Raw genomic sequence first — 24584 nt, forward strand, 5'->3', positions numbered from 1 at the left:
AAATGTGAAAACCTGGTTGATCGTTGCACCCATTAATAGAAGCTGGAGTTGCGCCGGCTCACGCTTCCTAGAAAAAACAACCAACTCAGTTTTCTCCGTGGAGAACTCAATACCCAGCTGAAGAGCCCAAGCAGACAAATTGTCCAAGGTATTTTGTAATGGTCCTTGCAAGTCGGCAGCTTTGGGCCCTGTAACAGAGACCACGCCGTCGTCTGCAAGTTGCCTTAGCGTGCATGAATTGGCAAGACAATCGTCAATGTCATTCGCGTAGAAATTGTAGAGCAGGGGACTTAGACATGAGCCCTGGGGAAGACCCATGTAGCTAAATCGCGATGTTGTTAAATCGCCATGCGAAAAGTGCATGTGCTTTTCAGACAACAGGTTTAGCAAAAAGTTATTTAAAATTGGCGAAAGACCATGCTGGTGCAGCTTCTCTGACAGAATGTTGATAGAAACTGAGTCAAAAGCCCCCTTAATATCCAAGAAGACTGATGCCATCTGCTCTTTGTTAGCATAGGCTATTTGGATTTCTGTAGAAAGCAACGCAAGGCAATCGTTCGTCCCTTTGCCTTTGCGGAAGCCAAATTGTGTATCTGACAGTAAGCCATTTGCTTCAACCCAATTGTCGAGGCGAAACAAGATCATTTTCTCGAACAACTTCCGAATACAGGACAGCATTGCAATCGGCCGATATGAGTTGTGGTCGGAGGCTGGTTTTCCTGGTTTTTGGATGGCGATGACCTTCACTTGCCTCCAGTCATGAGGGACAATGTTACCCTCAAGAAACTTGTTAAATAAATTCAACAAGCGCCTTTTTGCAGTGTCAGGTAGATTCTTCAGCAAGTTGAATTTGATTCTGTCTAACCCTGGGGCGTTATTGTTGCATGATAAGAGAGCAAGTGAAAACTCCACCATCGAAAACGGTGTTTCGTTCGCGGTATCGTGAGGAGACGCGGCGCGGTACGTTTTCTGTACCGGGACAGAGTCCGGACAGATCTTCTTGGCGAAAGCAAATATCCAACGGTTTGAATATTCCACGTTCTCGTTGGTACTATTACGGTTACGCATACGTCGAGCCGTACCCCAAAGAGTGCTCATCGCTGTTTCTCTCGTTAACCCGTCGACGAACCGGCGCCAATAACTACGTTTTTTGGCTTTCATTAGACTCTTCATTCGCCTTTCTAACGACGCGTACTGTAGATAGCTAGCGGGTAACCCGTCTTCCCGGAAGGCCTTATATGCAGTGGACTTTTCCGCGTACAGCTCTGAGCACTCTTTATCCCACCACAGGGTGGGAGACCGTCCATGGGTATTCGCGCTGGGTACTGGTTTAGTCTGAGCTTGATTCGCACTGTCGAGAATCAAGCCAGCCAAAAACCTGTACTCTTCCTCCGGAGGAAGTTCTTGAGTGGATTCGATTTTAACGGATATCGCGGTCGCGTAACTCTTCCAATCAATGTTCCGTGTGAGGTCATACGATACATTGATTGTTTCCGATGGTCTTGAACCGTTAGCAATTGAAATCACGATAGGCAAATGGTCGCTACCGTGGGGATCAGGGATCACCTTCCACATGCAATCTAACTGTAGCGAAGTCGAGCATAGAGATAAATCCAACGCGCTTGCGCGTGCTGGTGGTGTAGGAATCCGCGTCATTTCTCCCGTGTTTAAGATGGTCATGTTGAAATTATCGCAAAGATCTTGAATTAATGTTGATCTATTATCATCATGAAGGCAGCCCCATACCGTACCGTGCGAGTTAAAGTCTCCCAGAACTAGCCGCGGTGCCGGTAAGGATTCCGTGATATTACAAAGCGTTCGGTGCCCTATCGAGGCTCTAGGAGGAATGTAGATGGAAGCAATGCAAAGGTCTTTACCTTTGATTAAAACTTGACAAGCGACAATTTCAATGCCTGGTGTCGAAGGGAGGTTAATTCGGTTGAAAGAATAGCACTTTTTGATCCCCAAAAGTACTCCTCCATAGGGGTTTTCTCGATCCAGACGAATTATATTAAAGTCGTGGAAGTTGAGATTTATATCGGAAGTTAACCAAGTTTCACATAATGCGAAAGCATCACATTTTAAACTGTTTAGTAAGAATTTGAAGGAATCGATTTTCGGGAGGATACTTCTGCTGTTCCACTGTAGAACAGTGATCGAATCGGTGACCTCGTTCGATGACTTAGCCATCGAAGGATACGATCGCTGCAAGGAGGGGCCATTTAGTAGTCAACTGCTTCAAAAATGTTTGCACCATAGGGAGAAAACGTATCAGAAGGCTTTTAAGAGGATCAGTAACATTGAAAGCTGTGAAAATTAAGTCCACTATGTCAGAAAATTTCATTAGTCCGCTACTGGACTGAGTATCTGTTTGAAAAAAGGGGACACTTGGGGTTTTTGGTGTCCCTGGAAGTGGTGGGTACTCCTTGTTAGAATTAATATTTCCAAGTCCTGGAGCAAATTGCTTCGGCTTTTGTGCATCACTTCCGTTGGATTTATTGATTGCGGTTGGCGCACTCTGAGTGGACGACACCTTGGCACCCTTACGAGGCAATGTAGGGGAGGCTGGATTTCTCCTCTTCCTGGATTCCCCTGGGTTAACCAATGATGTTCCCTCTTGTGGGTCGTCAGATTCTTGCTCAACGCCAGCCAAAAGAGCAAAGGAATTTTCGGAAGCGACAGATGGCGAAGCATTCTTTAGCATTTCTGCATAAGAGTGCCTCGAGCGATCCTTAAGGGAGCGCTTAATTTTATCCCCGCGCTGCTTGTACGCCGGGCATGACTTAAGAGCATGCGGAGGGCCCCCGCAGTAAATACACTTCTCAGTTTCTCCACCGCAAGCGTCATCCTCATGCTCTCCCTCGCATTTGCCGCACCGTTTTTTATTGCCACAATAAGTGGCTGTGTGGCCCAGTTGCTTGCAATTGCTGCAGTTCATTACCCGCGGTACAAATAGGCGAACAGGTAGGCGAACCTTATCCAGGAGGACATAGTTGGGAAGAGCAGATCCGGAGAAAGTCACCCGAATCGAGTCTGACGGAGAATAAGTTGTCTTATCATCTTCAGTTTTTGCGGAATACAATTGCTTGCATTCCAGAATTTTCACCTTTTGAAGTGAAGGGTCCTTAAAGCAGCCAACCCCGTACTTCAACAGGTCTTCGCACTTTAGACCCGGTTCGGCGACGACCCCATCGATCTCCACAACTCTACAAGGCACATACACTTTGAATTGCTTCGTAAAACGCTCGCTGCGAGCAATCTGGTTTGCCTGGTCGAGGTCATTTACTATAACGCGTATCTTATTAGCTCGAACACGTGTTATCTGAGCCACGGACGGGTAGTTGGCAGTCAGCTCCCGTGAGATTTCTAGAATATTGGGCGATTTCGTGTTGGGCCGGAAATACACCACCCAGGGTCCAGTCGAACTGGCTGGGTATGTTTTAATACGGGGAGGACTGGGGGAATCAGGGGAGGGAGTAATTTCGGGTTTATCCGGTATATCCATGGGAATATCATTCCCATCCAATGTTACTTCGCCCTCGGCCATTTAGGCACGAGGATAACACGTGGTGTAAACGAGAGATGAAACTTATATTCAGGGGAAAGGGCAGAAGTAGAGACCGATCGGGGAAAGGGAAATGAAAGAAAAAAAATACTTAGCTTATATAGCGGCGATTCCGGCTATTCTGGTATTCACTTCACCAGCCTGGGCACCGGCGAACAAAGACTGCCTCGAACAATGGTTGACCTTCACTGACAATTTATTCTTGTTCACTTTATGCACAGCACCAGAAAACGAACTGCTTCGATCGAGAGCTCGGAGAGTTATGATGTGTGATAATAGTTGAAATAAATCGAAAACCCTCCCCTACGAATCAATCACTAGCTACAACCTTTTACCCCAACTCCCTTCAAGACCTTAGCTACTTTTTTTCATTTTCACGAATTTCGTTTCCCGTATTTTTCTGCCATTCCACCGAAGCCACGAACTCATCCTTCTTTGCCCGCCACGGCACACTATCCTCCCCGGGTACCCTGTATTCCTAATGTACGACCAACAGTTTAATTAAAGTAGACGCCATAAAGTCTACTTTCTTATGCTTCACTACCTGTGCGGTACTCGTCGTCCTCGTCGTCACCGTTAAGCAAAAGTGCTGCTGTGTACTCTTTCTTTTTCCCCGCCTGCTTGGCGGTTTTAATGCAGTCACGTGAAGTTTATCCCCAATTTCAAAACCCCTTCTTTCCCGCGTAACTTGCACCGCTTCGAGAACATACTGAACGGTGCACACCACCAGCAGCAGCAGCAGCCAGTATCCAGTTATTGACGATTCTATGCCACTGCTGCCACTGACGCTAGGAACGGTATGTAGTGGTGGTGAGAAGAAACCCGTCTACGTAACCCGCCGCGCGTAACTAGATTCTTCGTGTGGTTGACTGGTTGGCATTGAACGAAGCGCAATACGGTGCCACTAACGTACTTCGCAGTGTCAGAGTCGTCCTGGAAGCTACTTTCGGCGGAAACGGGAAAACGCACGATTGCCACTCTGCTGAGTCGGGTGGTGGTAGGTAGCGGGTGCAGACCACCGGAAGCAACCGCTGCAAATGGAACCACCCGACTCGGACCTATCGTGACGGTGGAGGTGGTGGTGCATTCGGCACATTTTCTACGTGAAGGAGAGCGTTGAATCATCCCTGGAGGGGAAAAGCTGTTCTTGCTAATGGCAAAAAGTTGTACGATAATTAGCAGATTGTGTGTTTGTTTTAAATCTCTAAGAAGCAGAACTTGTCGAATTGCTGAAGTGTCGGTGTAAACAATGATGAGCCAATGAATCAAAATACCAGATGTCTGGCGATGAGGCGATAGCTTATGTACGACACTTCGTATTTTCTCAACAATTTTTTATGGAGTACACCCAGGTTTTAACGCGGTTTTTTGCGCCGTTTTTTTACGAGTTTTTTACGCGGATTTTCCGATTAACGCGGTTTTTTTATGCGGATTTTCCAATTAACGCGGTTTTATTTACGCGGATTTTTCAATTAACGCGGTTTTTGCAAAAATATTCCTTTTGAATGCCTTCCTTTTGGAAGAGACGGGTCTGGAAGATTCCTTATGGCCTGCACCCCAACAATATTGATATTTTCGGAATGGTCTTGAAGAGTAGGTTCCAGAAATTGATTTTTGACGTAATTTTGAAATCAAAGATGGCCACTTCCGGTTTAGCGAAATTCGCTATAACTCAATCAATATGGGTATTTTCGGAATGGACTTGAAGAGTAGGTGCCAGAAATTGATTTTTAACGCCATTTTGAAATCAAAGATGGCGACTTCCGGTTTAGTGAAATTCGCTATAACCCAATCAATATGGGTATTTTTGGAATGGTCTTGAAGAGTAGGTACCAGAAATTAATTTTTGACGTCATTTTGAAATCAAAGATGGCGACTTCCGGTTCAGTGAAATTCGCTATAACCCAATCAATATGGGTATTTTCGGAATGGTCTTGAAGAGTAGGTGCCAGAAATTGATTTTTAACGCCATTTTGAAATCAAAGATGGCGACTTCCGGTTCAGTGAAATTCGCTATAACCCAATCAATATGGGTATTTTCGGAATGGTCTTGAAGAGTAGGTGCCAGAAATTGATTTTTAACGCCATTTTGAAATCAAAGATGGCGACCTCCGGTTTAATGAAATTCGCTATAACCCAATCAATATGGGTATTTTCGGAATGGTCTTGAAGAGTAGGCGCCAGAAATTGATTTTTGACGCCATTTTGAAATCAAAGATGGCGACTTCCGGTTTAGTGAAATTCGCTACACTGCGTCAAGGAGATTTAAGACATCACGATATTTTTCAATTTCCAAAAATGTTAGAGATCTTTCGTTCTAATTCTAATCAAATCAATTTATTTCAACATATTACACAACATTTCAACGATAAAATCCGAATTTATTTAATAAATATAAGAAATATATCGATTTTTAACTTTCGACATGTCAAAATCATTTAAGACAGTCACCAACTTTTTTCTCAAAATCCTCCATTTTCAAATCAACCAACAATTTTGCGACTCCTCAGTACTTGATTGGGTTTCCATTCTTATTAATGACTGCGTAAACTCTATTTGGCATACTATTTATCAGGTTTTTAATCGCATCTGCTTCAACGGAATTCCATGCTTCTGTAATCGCACTTTTAAGCTCATTCACGGCAGCGTGACGTTTGTTGTTAGCATAGATTCGACGTACGAGGATTCCCCACAGATTTTCTATTGGGTTGCAGTCAGGAGAACGAGCTGGCCATGGAAGTACATCGATTTTTTTGTCCTTCAACCATCTCATGGTTTCGGTACTTTTGTGAATTGACGCATTATATTGTTGGAAAGTGAACTTTAGGCGTGAATACCGCCGTTTAAATGGAACCAAACATGTTTCAAGGACATTTATATAATCTTTGCTGTTCATTTCGCTGGAAGTAAACGCCAAGTTCAGTTTTCCGCGACTACAAAATGCGCCCCATACCATGCAACTTCCTCCTCCAAAATTACGCGTAGAAAAATGTACCTCTTCCTTTCGTAGATCACGCCAATACGAATTAAATCCGTCAGGACCATCAAGGTTAAATTTTTTTTCGTCGCTAAAGATAACCTGTCGCAAAAATGTATTATTACTTTCGATGACAGACATATATCTATTATATTGCAACTATGTTTTCCCAATTTAGAAACTTACCAAGTTCCAGTGGCGGCTCATGTTAGCTCTTGCAAATTCAAGCCTTGCCATTTTATGCTCTTGTTTCAAACAAGGTGCACGCATCATTTTCGAGCGGCAAATATTTGGATTTTTCACCAACACCTGTCGAATAGTCTCCCGAGATACATTTAAATCCAGCTCAGCCTTATTTTGACTAAGCGATTTTGTTGAATTGGATGCCGTGTTGACTATTTTCCTTTTATCTCGACTTGTTAGTTTGCTTTTGATGGTTTTCGGGTACTTTTTACCGTAATTTTCTGGATCCTCCAGAAAATTTCTGACCACACACCGCGATCTACCAACCTCCTTCGAAATCTGATTGATACTCATATTTATGCGCCTGTATGCCAGTATGGTGGCCTTTTCCTCTTGCGAAAGGCACTTTCCCCGCGGCATAACTTTAAAATGACGTTAGAAACTAGCTAAAACAAAATAAAGTCAACAACTAATTAACTGTCTTAAAGGAACTTGACACTTGATAGTTTTGTTTACATTCGCTGAGCTGATAGCACTGTCCCTATTTGCTAGTGCGGCCAGTAAAACAATTTTGTTTGCTGACTTCTTACTATCGATATAGAAAAAAATGAAAATAATACTTATGGCATTACATTTAATATCAAATACAAGGGGTGTCTTAAATCAACTTGACGCAGTGTATAACTCAATCAATATGGGTATTTTCGGAATGGACTTGAGAGGTTGGCGCCAGAAATTGATTTTTGACGCCATTTTGAAATCAAAGATGGCGACTTCCGGTTTAGCGAAATTCGCTATAACCATTCCGAAAATACCCATATTGATTGGGTTACAGCGAATTTCGCTAAACCGGAAGTCGCCATCTTGGATTTCAAAATGGCGTCAAAAATCAATTTCTGTAATCTACTCTTCAAGTCCATTCCGAAAATACCCATATTGCTTGAGTTATAGCGAATTTCACTAAACCGGAAGTCGCCATCTTTGATTTCAAAATGGCGTCAAAAATCAATTTCTGGCGCCTACTCTTCAAGTCCATTCTGAAAATACCCATATTGATTGAGTTATAGCGAATTTAACTAAACCGGAAGTCCATATTTGATTTCAAAATGGCGTCAAAAATCAATTTCTAGCACCTACTTCTCAAGACCATTCCGAAAATACCCATATTGATTGGGTTATAGCGAATTTCGCTAAACCGGAAGTCGCCATCTTTGATTTCAAAATTACGTCAAAAATCAATTTCTGGCACCTACTCTTCAAGACCATTCCGAAAATACCCATATTGATTGGGTTATACCGAATTTCGCTAAAACCGGAAGTCGCCATCTTTGATTTCAATATGGCGTCAAAAATCAATTTCTGGAACCTACTCTTCAAGTCCATTCCGAAAATACCCATATTGTTGGGGTGCAAGCCATAAGAAATGTTCCAGACCTGTCTCTTCTATTTTTCCGAAAGTCTTTTGCATTCAAAAGGACTTAGAATATTTTTTGCAAAAACCGTGTTAATTGCGAAAACCGCGTAAAAAAATATTCTAAGTTTTTTGCTGAGAGTTTTTTTTGCGCTGATTTTCGAATTACGCGGTTTTTTACGCGGATTTTCCAATTAACGCGGTTTTTTTACGCGGATTTTCCAATTAACGCGGTTTTTACGCGATACGTATCCCCCGCGTAATAAAACCTGGGTGTAAATAGTGCTTCAAAACTTTTTATGAGTGGATGCACAACATTGGGTCTAGCTAATGCTGAATTGGATGGAGCATGCAAGTTAATCTAGGATCATACACATTTATCATTTCGCTTTAAACTGTTATGAACTCCTCTGTGACAGTTTTCATGACGCCACCCACGTTGTTTGATAAGGTCAACCTGGTTGCTGGGTTGCTTAATTAAAGTTGTCTGGCGTGTTCTTTATGATCATATCATTAGCGTTTCGAAGCTAAAATGCAATTTTCGTTCGGTTCGTTAGTGTCATGAAAATACAAAAATTCTGTAAATTGGCCGGAGGCAAAAACCTTCAGATGGTGTGAAATTGGGTATTTGTTGGTGGGTCGTCATAGGATCATATATGCAAGCTTAGAGCTCACCGGCGACTTAACCCTTTGTTTGCTACCGTAGTGGTCAGGGTCTTTTGGCATTAGAAATGCGAATCACCTGAGTCTACGGCATGTCCGAACAAGCGTCCATGTCCGTCCCTTGCTAATTAAATGCCGAAAAAACTGTTGACAAATTAACTCAATAGGTCGTTAACAAAAATGGTTAACAAAAAAATGGTAAAAATAGAACTTACCGTGATGGGGATTCATCGTTGCAGCGTTGGGTGAAAGCTGCCGACACCGTGCAAATCAGCAACACATGTGACCATATTGTCACACACGCTGAGACAGTCACAATAGTCGATAAAATAAAATCACTCAGGCAGGCAATTGGTGAGGGAACAAACAAAACTGGCTCATTCAATGAGTTTCAACGTCGCAAATGCTTAGTGTGGAAGTTTACCGTGACTTAACTTTTTGTCGGTTCCGACAGCATGAAGTAACAAGTTACTTTACGCTTGTTCGGACATGCCGTAGACTCAGGTGATTCGCATTTCTAATGCCAAAAGACCCTGACCACTACGGTAGCAGACAAAGGGTTAAGTCGCCGGTGAGCTCTAAGCTTGCATATATGATCCTTCCACGCTTTTCTAAACTTTCTCCTTTCAACACCTTGCTCTCCCTTGAGTACTATGGCTCTAAATATTGAAAAATATACTTCACCTTCCAGTCCCTTGCTAATTAAATGCCGAAAAAACTGTTGACAAATTAACTCAATAGGTCGTTAACAAAAATGGTTAACAAAAAAATGGTAAAAATGGGTCGTCATAATATAAGATAAGAAAGAGATTTATCATTTTCCTCTATCAAATGTTGGTATTTCGTCCAAAGTCCAGAAGCACCATATTTGAACTCACCTGGCACCGGACCGCACACGCGGGGAATGATCTCCAGGATGGCGGAACATGATGGATCCTCGAAACAGAGTTGTCTCGCTAATATACAGTTTAAAATAGCTATTGCAGTCTTAATGTTCGATCCTGGAATGAAAGAAAAAGAGAGAGATGAAATAATTGTTAGTCTGCGCAAACTAATGGGGTAACTATGAACGCGCTGTCGATTCTACTAGAGTAGCAGTTCTCCTGCCATTTAGTTTAGAATGTCAAAAACGACGGGCAGTACGCTATTTATTTGAAGCGATTGCTTGAGCAGATTTTTTATCAGTTTGTTTATTTGATAGGTATGCATGGCTGCTTGAGATGTTATTCAAAATAAATTTAAATTGGAAATTATCCTTCCAGGCAGTTATAAATCTCACTTTCTTAGTCAATTTTCAACCGTCGTATATGGTTCATAATTTCACTCAGACAGGACCATGCGTATTCCTTACGCAGATTTAAGGTCCTGAGAATTAGTTCCCTAGTTGGTCAAATAAACACTAAAAAAAGACAAAAGTTTGCTCAGTCCAAAGAAATGCCACCTCGATTGCCATCAAAAGACGAATACTTGTACACTTACAATACCATAAAAATAACGAACATTTAAAGTTCCATTCGAAGAAATGGGCAATTTTAAAAATAATAAAATGGAGGACTCCACTAAGCCAAGATCGGAAAAAATAATTGCAAAACGAAGGTGGCACAGAAAGCACTGTTGAGTAATCACCTTATGAAAATAGATGACGAAAATAGGTGACCACCATTAATCGATTAATAATTTGCAGAGACAATAGTTCTAATTACTCATTACATTATTGTGATTTGCGACATATAACTATTTTTTGCTACAACAACATTTTAGTACTAATTCTATGAATAATGGTTTTATCTACTAACAATTGCAGTTTCTTTCCACAGACTAACATACTTCATATGAGAAGAGCTACCATTTCCTGTCATTTTAGCGCTTCCAAGGATCCGGCAATAAGTCCTATTTTCCGGTATTATCTCCTGTTCTGTTTGTTGTTCTAGTGGCCTATCGAAAGTCAGCGGTGATAGATCATGTAGTCGTACCTCTCTTCTGTCATCTTCTATATACGCACGAGATCCTTTATTTCAACGATTTCAACGATGTCACACTCTACCACGTGTTTTAGGCTGCTCCACAAAATGTAGCTAATATGATACCAGTACCGTAATGTCGTAGATGGTGGATCTGTCTGATGGTCGCTTCCGTTATCCTAAGCTCCATTTTTAATACTTGGTATGTATCGAAAATGGAACTTACAGAAGTCGACTTCATGCAGTTCCATCACTTACGACATGCAGGACGATAAGTATTTCAGCTAGCAGTGGAATACCACAGAAGTTGAAATTTACCACTGCGGTATTAGTTAGGAGCGGGCCCTTTTCTCCAACCTCATTCATTCGCAAAGCAAAGCTTGCCCCGTTGGAAATGACGTTCTTGCAGAATATAAGTCTTTTTGTTTCCTGAAACTGCACAAAATGCGAAATACATCGATGGAAAATTGAGCAGAATTAACACATCAGTAGGAGAGAAATTTTACCATTTTTTTCAATTTCGATAAATCTAGAGAAAATTTAGAATAGGACGTAAGTAACAATGAGAGATTCTCTTTGGGGTCTTTCTCTTCTTTTCATTACTCGGCCATTTCAACATTTACTACTACACTCTTTGCATAATATTCTAGTAAAAACCGTCGGCTTTCGATATGTACTGGAAACTTAGTGCAAAGCGTTGTAATGAAGTCGTAATAAACGAAAGAGAAAGTAAACAAAGAGAGGCTCTCAATGTTACTTACGTCCTATTGAAAATTTTCTCTAGAAATGTACTTTTGTAAAAAATATGGCAACTGATTTTCGAAAAATCTTTCGAAAGCGATGCAGAAAACTAATATTTTCCAACCCTTCTCTATCATACAATATGAAAAGATTTATTGGAATATTTGCTCCTCCATATCATTAGATTTGATTTATCAGTCCAAGTGCCGTCACAAGATGGCCCAGACACTATACACTCATCCTTTGCCAGTAAAACAAAAATGCTGTATGATCTATTTCTGATAAAGATTTTTACACATACTTCAAAGAAAATCGATAGCTTCCAGTCATATATCGAGTGAAGATACTGACTTGTTTTCAATTTATTTTTGTCAAATCCTATGTTTTCTTTAAATTTTCTTTTTGTCCCGGGCAACAGGCCCTAAACTCTTGAAAACCCTAGCTTATGGCTAAAATTAAATTCGAACTAGATTCATCATGAAATTCTCTTACGTCCCGTTTAAAATCGTACATATTGCACTCGCTCACACCATACCTGATCTGCTTTCGGATCAACGATAATGCAAAGATTTCGAAAGAACTGACGCTGAAATATTCAGCCGTGACGAGATATCTCTTCATCCAGATAAACTCAGAATTGTGAAGTTCTGTCTAAAGCAAGCACATTACGTTACTGGCGACATGCCTTCTATGAAGGATTAACGTATCTACATGACCGCGCACTATGTTGAGATCGATGGTGTAGTCACCGATTCGAGTTTGTCAACCGTGGATCGACTGTTTCAAGAGCCCCTTGCTCCGATGAGCCAAGATTATGATTGGCAGTCTCACTGGATGGGAACAAGGAATCGGTAGCGAGTGGTTCAAATGGCACGTTCTCCATGTTGGTCGGAGATTTGTGCCTTGGGGTGATTTGTCGTTTCATCATTTTCCTGATGGGAAGGACTGAGGAAGTGGTAAGGTAAGGGATAATGAAAATAACGACGCAGAGAACCTTGAACCTTGATTTTTTTCAATACGTTTCCTTCGTCAGGAAAATACTCTAGTATGGATAGACTAAAATTCACCCTTTTAGCTAGTAAACTTGGTTTAGTAGCAGAAATAAATTTTATCGGAAAATTGTAGAATCAAGGCATGAACGCATCAGAATCTTTAGTAGCAAAAATTGCAGCAACTGTAGGGCAGTGGACTGAAAAAAAACTTATCAAATGCCACGAAATGAAAAAAATGCTAGCAAATTTCCTATAGAATGTTTTTGCCCACAAAAAGATGGGTTCTTACAAAATTTGAATGTTAAAGAAAGCCGCACACAACAAATTTCTTAGAAATGTACTTAGTAGTTTTATATAAAAAGGAATTTTTTTTTCTGTCCGTAGTGGGTTGGTTGGATGAAAATAACGACGCAGAGAACCTCTCACGTTCCATAACTAATTTAGTTATAGATTCTATGCTCCTCCCGCGCAAGGGTGGTTTTAAACATTTGCCTCCTCAGTGGAGAAAAATTGTGCTTACCAAAATTTTCTACACTAAGGAGAATTAGTGCATTTTAAGCCAAATCTAGTTTCCATTCCATTAATTCGTACCAGCTTAATTAGAAGCTCTTTTTCTACGGAACATCACGTAGTACTGGGGGTTTGCTCAGAAACGTAAATAGCGTTTTCGTTTTTTTTGGAGCTAGCGTCAATCCAGCGCTAGCTTAGTCCTGCCCTTAAGTTTTGAGCGTAGAAATATAATCGACTGTTGTCGCCTCTCACATAGACATAGGTCAGCGGGTCAATTCTTTGCTGAAATACTTCGAGAGATTTCAGCTCTTCGGATGCCACACGGCTAGCTCAGAATTGTGAAATTCTACCTAAAGCAAACAAATGACGTTACTGGCGACTACTTATGAAGGACTACCGCGTCTACATTCCCGTTCATAGAGTTGAGTTCGATGGTGTTCTTACCGAATATTAACATTCGACGCATGCCCATCAACGGATGTTTTGACTGTGTGTGTAGCAAGAGCTTTTGCTCTTCTGTGAAGCATGGAATGAGAGCGCGATAATTTTACTACATAGACCATTCGCTGTGGGAAAAATCAACGTGTATTTCAAACACCCTCGTGAACAGGTAAACTGTACACACGTTTGGTGTGGCCGGAATCGAGCTATTCGGAGATGAAAAAGTGCAGTTTGGTTTTGTGATCAGAATATCATAGTGTGAGATTATGTAGTTGTTATTAATGGGTTTGGGATTTCTGTTTTTAGTAGAAATTACACCTTATTTTGAGTAGCCTCTCGTGAGGGATGTTCATTAAAACCCATTCGCTGAATAGCGTATAATAACCAATAATATCTCAACATTCCATCAACCCAAAAGTTGTGCTAACGTTGAAAGCGTTAATTATGTTTGATTTTCCATCAAAACTTTGAATGCTGATTAAAAAAATTACATCTAACCCACCGAAATCGCAAAGGATCGTATCCACCCGAACCAACCTTATCAATCTTAACCTCAAAACCATCCACGGTATGCGTGCGCTCCCCGTCTACGGGGAGAGCAAGGCAAAAAGTCAATTAGCGACTTAGCGATAGCATTTACCCACACATGAAAACGCCCTTGGAGCGGAAATTGAAATTAAATTCCAATGCGCTCCAATTTCGGCACGGTCAACCAGCCAGCGTCGGTTGTTAAGCTCACACACGCGATTCGTAAGCGTGAGCCTTCTTGACGGAGGGAACCACACATCATGCAATCATAGCATAGCAGCAGCCTAGTTGCCTTGGTTGTGGTGTGCTGCGGCCACGCAAGGTTATTCACGTTAACATGCTTCAAGAGCTAATTCACATCCCGACCAACCGGCCGACCGACCGAACGACCGGTGGTGATGGTGATTGGGTGGAAGAACGGACTGGAACATGAAACGCCATCGCTGTTATCGGTTCACCCGTCATTCCCTTTCGGAAGGAAAGGTAATTAAATACCCGGGGAGCACTCGTTATTTCTGGCAGTTATTTTTTTTTGTTGCTGATTGTATGGTCCCTTGATTTTCGCACGCGTTACGGCTTACATGTTCGGAGTTGGTCATTGTTGTTTGGTTCCTATTTTCACTTATCGAAATGCGCCATTTGCGAGAGTTTGCCATTGGTTGTGTGAATTATTGCGAGATTAGAATCCCTTTTTATGTTATGTTATGGTATGGGGTCCGAAGGAGGGGGTCCAGCTGTAATTATCGTTAGTTGAGGAAAGCGGTGGAAACTCGGGAGTGAACGATTTCACATTGGTTGAATCTGGAATCGGTATACCGGAGTATGACAAGACGTCGTGAAACTTACGTTAGCTTCAGTCAATTTTACGCCCAACTTCTAACAGAAACCGATTTAGAACTCGAAAGAACGAAAATAATTTGAGAAGCAAATTCTCGAATTCCTACAATTTATTTTATACGAATTTTATCGGTGATGTAAATCCAAATATTCTTCTACGAAATGATGGAATAGGGCCGCTTTCCATTTACGTTGCATACATGAATAATTAAAAAGTGTGGTTTAGTGTATTTCTCTCCGTGTGGCTCTTTCCAACTGTGTATTTATAAAAACTACACGGAAAAAATTCGCTCGTAAATTCATGAACAAAAAATCAGGGTTTCGTGAACTGAATGATTTACGAAAATTGTGACCAAGTTTCTGAAATTATAGTTAATAAATCACATAGTCTTGAAACTACAGAAAGATGTCGGGATTCTGGGTTTTGGTCTCTGGACTATCGACTCTAAATTTTAGATTCTGGACGCTTCACTCTCATCGCTGAATGATGGACTCTTGGCGCTGGCCTCGAATTTCTGTACTATGTACTCTGGGCTCTGAACCATGCGCTCTGGTATCTGGGGTCTGGATCCTTCACTCTGGAATCTGAACTCTATACTCTGGTCTCGGAACTTTAGGCTCTGCACTCGTGTCTCTGGATTCTGGACTGGGGATTCTGGATTTTGGATTCTGGTATCTGGGATCTGAGCTCGGGACACTGAGCTCAGTATTTTGGGTTGAGGACTCTTGTCTCTGGACTCTGAACTCTGGTCTCAGGATTCTCGTCTCTGGACTCTGAGCTCTAGATTGGATGCAGCACTCTTCACGCTGGGTTTTGACTCTGGACTCTCACGTCGAGATTCTGTGTTATGGACTCTGGATTCTGGCCTCTGGGCTCTGGAGTCTGAACTTTTGCTTCAGTATTTTGGGTTAAATACTTATTGCTCTGGATTCTGGTCTCAGAACTCTGGACTCTGGCCACAGTAATTTGGGTTGAGGACTCTGAGCTCTGTTCTCTGCACTCTGAACTCTGGACTCTGCATTCTTAACTCTGGATTCTGAGCTCTCGCCTCGAGATTCTGTGCTATGAACTCTGGACTGTAGGCTGTGGTCTCTGAGCTATGGGCTCTGGGTCTTGATTCTGGACTTTGGACTCTGAACTGTGGACTCTGGACTCTAAACTCTGCGCTCGGGTCTCTGGATTCTGGACTGTGGGCTCTCTCCTCGGGACTCTGGATTTTGGATTCTGGTCTCTGGGCTCTGAGCTCGGGACACTGGGCTCAGTATTTTGGGTTGAGGACTCTGGTCTCTGGACTCTGAACTTTGGCCTCAGAATTCTGAGCTCTAGATTGGATGCTGCAATCTTCACGCTGGGTTTTGACTCTGGACTCTCACGTCGAGATTTTGTGTTATGGACTCTGGATTCTGGCCTCTGGACTCTTGAGTCTGAACTTTTGCTTCAGTATTTTGGGTTAAATACTTATGGCTGTGGATTCTGGTCTCAGGGCTCTGGACTCTGGCCACAGTAATTTGGGTTGAGGACTCTGTGCTCTGTTCTCTGCACTCTGAACTCTGCATTCGTAACTCTGGATTCTGAGCTCTCGCCTCGAGATTCTGTGCTATGGACTCTAGACTGTAGGCTGTGGTCTCTGATGTATGGGCTCTGGATCTTAATTCTGGACTTTGGGCTCTGAACTGTGGACTCCGGGATCTAAACTCTGCACTCGGGACTCTGGATTCTGGATTCCGGACTCTGGGCTCTCTCCTCGGGACTCTGGGTTCTGGTCGCTGGGCTATGGAATCTAAACTCTGGATTATCGAATCTGAACTCTGGATTCTGGACTCTGAGCTCTGGAATCTGGACTCTAAACTTTGGTCTCACTACTTTGGGTTAAGGGTTCTAGACTTTGGGCTCTGGATTCGGAATTTTAGGCTCTGCACTCGGGTCTCTGGATTCTGGACTGTGGGCTCTCTCCTCGGGATTTTGGATTCTGGTATCTGGGTTCTGGACTCTACACTCTCATCGCTGGATGATGGACTCTTGGCGCTGGCCTAGGGATTCTGGATTTTGGATTTTGGTATCTGGGTTCTGGACTCTACACTCTCATCGCTGGATGATGGACAATGGTCTCTGGGGTCTTGATCCTTCACTCTGGAATCTGAACTCTAGACTCTGGACTCGGGTCTCTGGATTCTGGACTGTGGGCTCTCTCCTCGGGATTTTGGATTCTGGTATCTGGGCTCTGAGCTCGGGACACTGTATATTGGGTTGAGGACTCTGGTCTCTGGACTGGGAACTCTGGTCTCAGGATTCTCGTCTCTGGACTCTGAGCTCTAGATTGGATGCAGCACTCTTCACGCTGGGTTTTGACTCTGGACTCTCACGTCGAGATTCTGTGTTATAGACTCTGGATTCTGGGTTCTGGGCTCTGTGCTCTGGAGTCTGAACTTTAGCTTCATTATTTTGGGTTAAATACTTCAGGCTCTGGATTCTGGTCTCAGAGCTCTGGACTCTGGCCACAGTAATTTGGGTTGAGGACTCTGGGCTCTGGACTCTGGACCCAGGATTCCCGACACCGTTCTCTACACTCTAAACTATGGACTCTGCATTCTTAACTCTGGATTCTGAGCTCCCGCCTCGAGATTCTGTGCTATGGACTCTGGACTGTAGACTGTGATCTCTGAGCTATGGGCTCTGGGTCTTGATTCTGGACTTTGGACTCTGAACTGTGGACTCTGGACTCTAAACTCTGCGCTCGGGACTCTGGATTCTGGAATCCGGACTCTGGGCTCTCTCCTCGGGACTCTGGGTTCTGGTCGCTGGGCTATGGAATCTAAACTCTGAGCTCTGGAATCTGGACTCTAAACTCTGGTCTCACTATTTTGGGCTAAGGGCTCTAGACTTTGGGCTCTAGGTTCTGGATTATATGCTGAGGACTCTGGGCTCAGTATTTTGGGATAAGAACTCTACTCTGGTCTCTGGGCTCTGGACTCTCGGTTCCGATCTCTGGGCTCTGAACTCTGCGCTCTGGACTCGGAACTCTGGATTCTGGACTTTCGGCTCTGTCCTCGGAACTCTGAGATCTGATCGCTGCGCTATGTACTCTTGACTCTGCATTCTCGACACTGAACTCTGGATTCTGGACTATAAACTCGCCTCAGTATTTTGGGCTAAGGACTCGTGACTTTGTATTCCGGTCTCTCTCCTCGGGACTTTGCACTCTGGACTATGGAATCTGAAGTCTGGGTTCTCTCTTTGGGATTTTGGGCTCTGGTCTCTGGGCTATGGACCCTGTATAAAAATACACTGAAAAAAATTCAGTTTGGACAAGGAAAAGTTTTTTTAAAATAACTTTTTTCTTTGAAAGTAACCAGCTTGAATTTTGGGTGGTAGGTAGGGAACATAATTACCTATCTTGGAACAAAATTTCATCCAAATCAAAGATGAGTAAAACGACTTTAAATTTTTAAAACCCATTTTTTTGGTGTAGGAGTCGATGAAGAGTTTTTTCAATATTTTTATTCAAAGTAATTTTGTATTTTTTTCAAGACAGTCTAGATCATTTTTGGAAAAACTAAGTATGCAAAGTGGCTTTTTGTGACAAAGTATTCATGTACAGAAAGTTTCATTAAAATCGGAGAGGGTGCTGTCAACTCTGAATATGATTTAACACAAAATTCGTCATATACATCTACACGAAACTGCTTCCAGCCTCAGCAGAAACTTTTAACGCCCTTATCGCCTTTCAAAATTGTTCCACCTACTTCACGATTGGTCTAATTCGCAGTAGAAGCAGGTTTCACTTCTGCAGTTTTCTAATTTCACTGCGCAGCCGTAGGAATGATACTGTACTGTTTGTGCAGTGGATAAGTAACAAATGTGTGGTAAATGATTTTTTTCAATACGTTTCCTTCGTCAGGAAAATACTCTAGTATGGATAGACTAAAATTCACCTTTTAGCTAGTAAACTTGGTTTATTAGCAGAATTAAATTTCCTCGGAAAATTGTAAAATCAAGGTATGAACGCATCAGAACCTTTAGTAGCAAAAATTGTAGCAACTGTAGGGCAGTGGACTGAAAAAAACTTATCAAATGCCACGAAATGAAAAAAAAATCCAAGCAAATTTCTTATAGAATGTTTTTGCCCACAAAAGGATGGTTTCTTGCAAAATTTGAATGTTAAAGAAAGCCGAACACAACAAATTTCTTAGAAATGTATTGAGTAGTTTTATACATAAAGGACCTTTTCAAATAAATAACAATGCTCAAGGTCGCTCGCAGCTATTATTAGTCACTCGAAGCTGAGGGTTTTCATGAGAAACTGGCCGACCACAAAATATAACCATCGTTCATACGAACGAAACTTTGAAGTTGTGTTCGGTTTATGAATCTCCATGATTTTCTGTGACACAATCAATATTTTGCTACAAGAGCAATTTTGCAAAATGGCGTAGACATTTCTACGTGCATTGGTTTATTTTTTTTGTTCGATTACTATATTTTATACAGTAAAACTTTCTGGGAACGAGTTACAAGGGGTGAACATTTGTGTACAAAAAATACACACTGAAAAAAGTGTTATGTCATTTTTAAAAAAAACAAAAATGGTGGTGCTAAAAATTTAGACAAAACCACATTTTTTTATTTTATAAAATCTTGTCGACAAAAGCCTAAAGAGAAAGGAAACATTTTGAATATGATTGTATGAAGGAGATTTTGTCGGTAATTTTTTTCTAACAATAACTTTTTACATGTTTTTAAATTTCATACTAATTGACATACAAAACTGTAATTTTATTACAGAATATAACTCTAAGTAATATTTTAACCCATTATATCCCAGGGGTTTCAAAAAGTGAGCCAAATGCAGTGATATCTTCAATTCCATCAAAAAATGTATCAAAGATTATGGGAAAAATAAAATCGCCGCTGGTTTTGAGAATGAAAATATCTCGTGCAAAAAATTTCGTACGATTAAATAAAAACAACCAATTTTAAGTTGTTTCACATATTTCTTCGTATTTTCTGATAGACAACACTTCTTTTATACTGTTTGGGAACGTTTTGTCACATAATGGCATTATTAGAACGAATTCCAACAATAAAATCTAACTAAATGTATTGCTTACTTTTCAGCCGCGATTTGCCCCTACTATGGACGGTTCAAAAATGTAAATAAAATTACAAAAAATGGCAGCAGTCATTTTTAACAATGAAATATGAGGTGTAAAGATCCCGTTAGTGCAATAATAAAGCAGTTAGATGCCAAAATTCTACAGTAAATACTCGTTAAACGATGGATAGTTCTGCGTATGAAATTTCATACGCTAGGATATAATGGGTTAAATAAAAATGCATTTAACAAAAATCTACCAAAATGCGAAAATTTGCAAGATATTTGGAATTTTGTTCCAACAAAAACAGTTAATTCGACTGATTATGCCCTTTTCAAAAATTAATCGCGTTATCCCATCATAAAATGTCAAAAATCTAATGTTTATTGTTTTAAAGACGTAAAAGAAACTTTTTCAGTATATTTGAATCATGGACAAGCTTTCATTAAAAAAGGTTTGACATATTTTCATAATTCATACTATTTGCCGTCAAAAATTCAATTTTCTTTCTGAATATGATTCTAAACGCCGTTTTCAATCGAAATGCTCATAATAAAATGTAGTAGTTCTCGAGATATTTTAAATTTTGTTTTAACGACACAATTCTTTTGCCTTTTACGACCTTTTCAGAAGTTATTCGCGTTTCTCCATCAACAAAACTAAGTTTTTCAAAAGGCCCATAACATTTCCTGTAACTTTCTCTTTGACATCAAGACGATATTGTAAACCATGTTTACTATGAATCATGAGTCAGTTCACGTATACGTGAATAATATTTTGTGAGCTATTTTACTAACAGATATTGAATCATGAATAATATATTAGGAATCATGCACTATTTCACGACAATTGAAAGGATTCATGGATAAAATTCTGAGTTTCGTGAAATAGTTTACGAGAAAATATGCCTTGAATCTGTGAACCAATTCACAACCACGAAAACAAGATCATGTTCATGAATCAGTCCACGTCGTATAATCGGACTCTGAACAATGCACCTGAATGTATGAGAAAAATCACAAATTAATCTTTGCTTTTGCGCTAATGCTCATAAAGTTGTGAACTAGATCACGTTCAGAAATTCGATTTGGTATTAACATGGTGGAAACCGTGAGTGAAGTCCACAAAACAAAAACAAAAAAACTCTTCTTATAAAAGTGTTATATATGCGTTACTGAAGGGAAATTGAACAATTATATAAAACACATGCAGTTTGTTCATGATCATGTTATCGTGACGTTAAAACGTGATAGTTCCAGATTTCATGGCACTTTATTCACGATTTTGGGAACAATTTTTTTCCGTGTATATTTATTGTCATTAAACAGGAAAATCAGTCAAACCTGTTTTAGTCCATGAAGGGAAAAATACATATAATTTAGCAATTCGCGGACTGCGTTTCGACTTCGTCTCATCAGAGCCTGTCACCAACTTTGTACCAGATTGACGCTCAATCCAACACACAAAACCATCGCTTGTGTTCCCTAGCAAATAGCTGAATGCTGCATTTATTTATTTTACTTCCATTTCGTTCATGTCTCAGTAAGCTGACCAATAGTATAGCAGATTTTATCGCTCTGCAGAAATCGTTAATGAAGAAGAAAAATAGCAGCGGTCCCAGGCGACCTCCATGGAGAATAGAGTGACAGGAAAAAAAATACCCCTATCGGCCCACCTCTGAGTCGATTCCTAGTCCCACCAGGAGTACTTGCACCAAATCTGAAGCAAATCGGACAAGTCTAACTACCGGACCAACGTGCCTGAAGTTTGTATGGGATTTTTCAACAATTTACATGGAGAAAACCCACCAGCTCGCATTTTCCCCTGTAGGTGGCACTGTATGCATCGTATTATCACTGTAAGTAAAAATAAGAAAGATAATTTAATTGGCTACAACTTTGTCGAAGACTGATAGTAAATCCGGCTTTGTTAAAAGAAGCTATTAAACTTTTAACGAAGTGATGTCTGAGTCAGTTTTGCATGGGGCCTAACAGTGCATGGTTGTGTATCAGTACTCGATTCACACGAACTAAACATTTTTGTGAAATAATCGTTAAGTTTAGCTCAATGGTATGTTCAGAAGAATTATAGTAAATAATGCGAGACATGCTTTGATTAGAAAATTTTAGTTCCACATGTTACCGTATAGAGGGCGCCAGCACTAACTTTTCAACGGAGAGAGATAGAAATTTTGTGTCTTCTACAAAGTTATAGAACAGGCATTTCTCAGTGTTTCTTCCGAACATCTTGATACTCTATCTCTCTTCTATGAAAAGTTAGTGGTGACGCCCTCTATGCGGTCACAGGTGGAACTAAAATTTCTAACCAAAACATAACTCGTATTATTTACTATAATTCTTGTAAACATACTATTCAGCTAAATCTAACCATTATTTCACAAAAATGTATAGTTCGCTGGACTCGAGTACTGATACACAACCATGCACTGCTAGGCCCCATGCAAAACTGACTCAGACATCACTTCGTTAAAAGTTTAATAACTTCTTTTAGCAAAGCCGGATTTACTATCAGTCTTCGACAAAGTTGTAGACAATTAAATTATCTTTCTTATTTTCACTTACAGTGATAATACGATGCATACAGTGTCACCTAGCGGCGAAAATGCCAGCTGGTGGGTTTTCTCCATGTAAATTGTTGAAAAATCCCATACAAACTTCAGGCACGTTGGTCCGGTAGTTAGACTTGTCCGATTTGCTTCAAATTTGGTGCAAGTACTCCTGGTGGGATTAGGAATCGACTTAGGGGTGGGCCGATTGAGTTTTCAAAAAATCATCATTTTTCTGGGCAGTCTAATGGAGAAGTGCGGAAGTTTTAATTTTATAATTAGATTGATTAAAGGGGCTTTAAACTAAGGGTCATACGCCTTTTTTCGGGGTAGAAAAATCTCCTTTCGGAACGTTTCCGACCCCATGTGGGGGATTCGGAATCGAGCCCAGGTGAGCTGCGTACGTTATGGAGGAGATTTAAAGACCCCCATTCACGTGGATGTAGCGCGTCTTATTCGGTATGTTTAGATCCGGGATTGCAAGCATTTTCAACTTTTCCACATCAATGCGATGGGGATCCCTGTCAAATTCTTGAAATAAGCCAATTGTTTGCCATATCTCCATTTATTTTTCGAATAAATTAGTGACGCAGTCATGTTGTGACGGATCGGTTCCTAGAAAAAACAACATGTTGTCGTCCTTCGGCGATTTTGCGTTGCACGGACCCTCCCACTGACTCCTGTGGCCTGGGCCTGCGCGCGTGCGGCACCTTCCAACTTGAAACCGAAAATTTCACTCGACTTTCATTAAAACACAATTAAAACTACATTCCCGCCCCTATCACCGCCCAAACAAGTTCAGCTTACCTGAAGCTTGGACCGAACATAGCACAACATAGAAACACCATTCCATTCTGAAGTTCGCCCACAAATAACTAACAAGTTTCAAACAAATTATCGTGTTTGTCTTATTTTACCACCGACCTGGTTTTGTACGGGGGAAAATGAGAAAAGAAAACACGTAGAATCTCATGTTCACAAAAGCAAACTCCTCTCGGCACTTTAGGGACATGATATCAAAACATCCCGACCCGGCGGCGGTCGTGTACCTTGTAACGATTTTCTTACGCCGATGCGGAACACGGTGGGCATGTGGGCCCGGCCAAAAGTTTTAAGGCGGTGCTCCCTTTCTTCTCCTGCTTTCGCTTCATCGTGTAAGTTTAGGTAGATAGGTGGTTGGTGTATTTCATGTGCCGGTCAATTTCGCAAATGATTGCAAATAATGCTGACGATCTTGTCAATTGTCTACCATTTTAGACAGAGTGTAAATGGGAACAGAATTAAGGAAGCGAACGTCTTACGGGAAAGACGCTTGGTGTTGCGAACCTTTTCACATATCTACGAAGTTGTAATTACCAAAGTCACAAGGGGGGGGAAAGTTTTTCCGTTCGATGCGAAACGAAACCCTGCGGTCGGTGCCTATCTTCTCGGGAAAACTCATTTGCCCACTGGAATGCGTCCTTCTTCCTCGGTCGCTCGGTAATTACTAGTATGCCATTCTGCCGGGTGCCTCTTGCTAACGAGATGGATCCATTTTGTAAAACTGGTCTCTTTGGTCAAATTAGACGAAAAGCATTTGCATGTTAGGCAGTGTCGTGCCGAGAGTGGATGGCTGGCTCCGTAATGCTCGTTTACCCACTGTGAGTCTAAGGAATGTTTAATTTTATGTATGGTATGTAATCCTATAATTCATATGTAAGTACGATGTAAGATGGGTATTATATTTTCTGCACCTTATTGAAAAATTTAAACCGAGTATTAAACGGATGTGAGTAACTGAAATATATGTCTGTTTTTAATTTATTGTTAAACCTTTTATGTCCATGTTGTCAACGTTTTAATTCAAATTTATTTTGTCGTCGCCCTAGAGTCAACTTACTGACAGTCTACCTAATGAGACAGTTGTGTATAACAAGGCAAAAAAGTTGTGCTTTATAAAATAAGTCAGAATAAGACGGCGCCATTTCCATGCAAAAATAATTGCAAAATTTATCGCTTCTTTTTTTTCAGTGCAATTGAAACATAAATGGGACACGCCACATTTCAAAATAATAAAGTGGGTTACTAAGATCGTTGAGTAAGCTAGGTCGACTAGCGTCAAGGAGGCAACCTCAT

At 41.0% G+C, this 24584-nt stretch overlaps 1 protein-coding gene across 7 annotated transcripts in view; it reads right to left on the minus strand.

The window, feature by feature from the left end:
• The window catches only part of LOC131677126 (uncharacterized), a 565677-nt gene that overhangs the window by 182441 nt on the left and 358652 nt on the right, over positions 1-24584 (minus strand). For all 7 annotated transcript variants that reach the window (XM_058956746.1, XM_058956747.1, XM_058956745.1 and 4 more), the window contains exon 3: positions 9678-9800. In XM_058956746.1, coding sequence (XP_058812729.1) covers positions 9678-9800 — 123 coding nt within the window. The remainder of the gene's footprint in view (positions 1-9677; positions 9801-24584) is intronic.

The sequence above is a fragment of the Topomyia yanbarensis genome, chromosome 1 (assembly GCF_030247195.1).
Source record: "Topomyia yanbarensis strain Yona2022 chromosome 1, ASM3024719v1, whole genome shotgun sequence".
Classification (NCBI taxonomy): domain Eukaryota; kingdom Metazoa; phylum Arthropoda; class Insecta; order Diptera; family Culicidae; genus Topomyia; species Topomyia yanbarensis.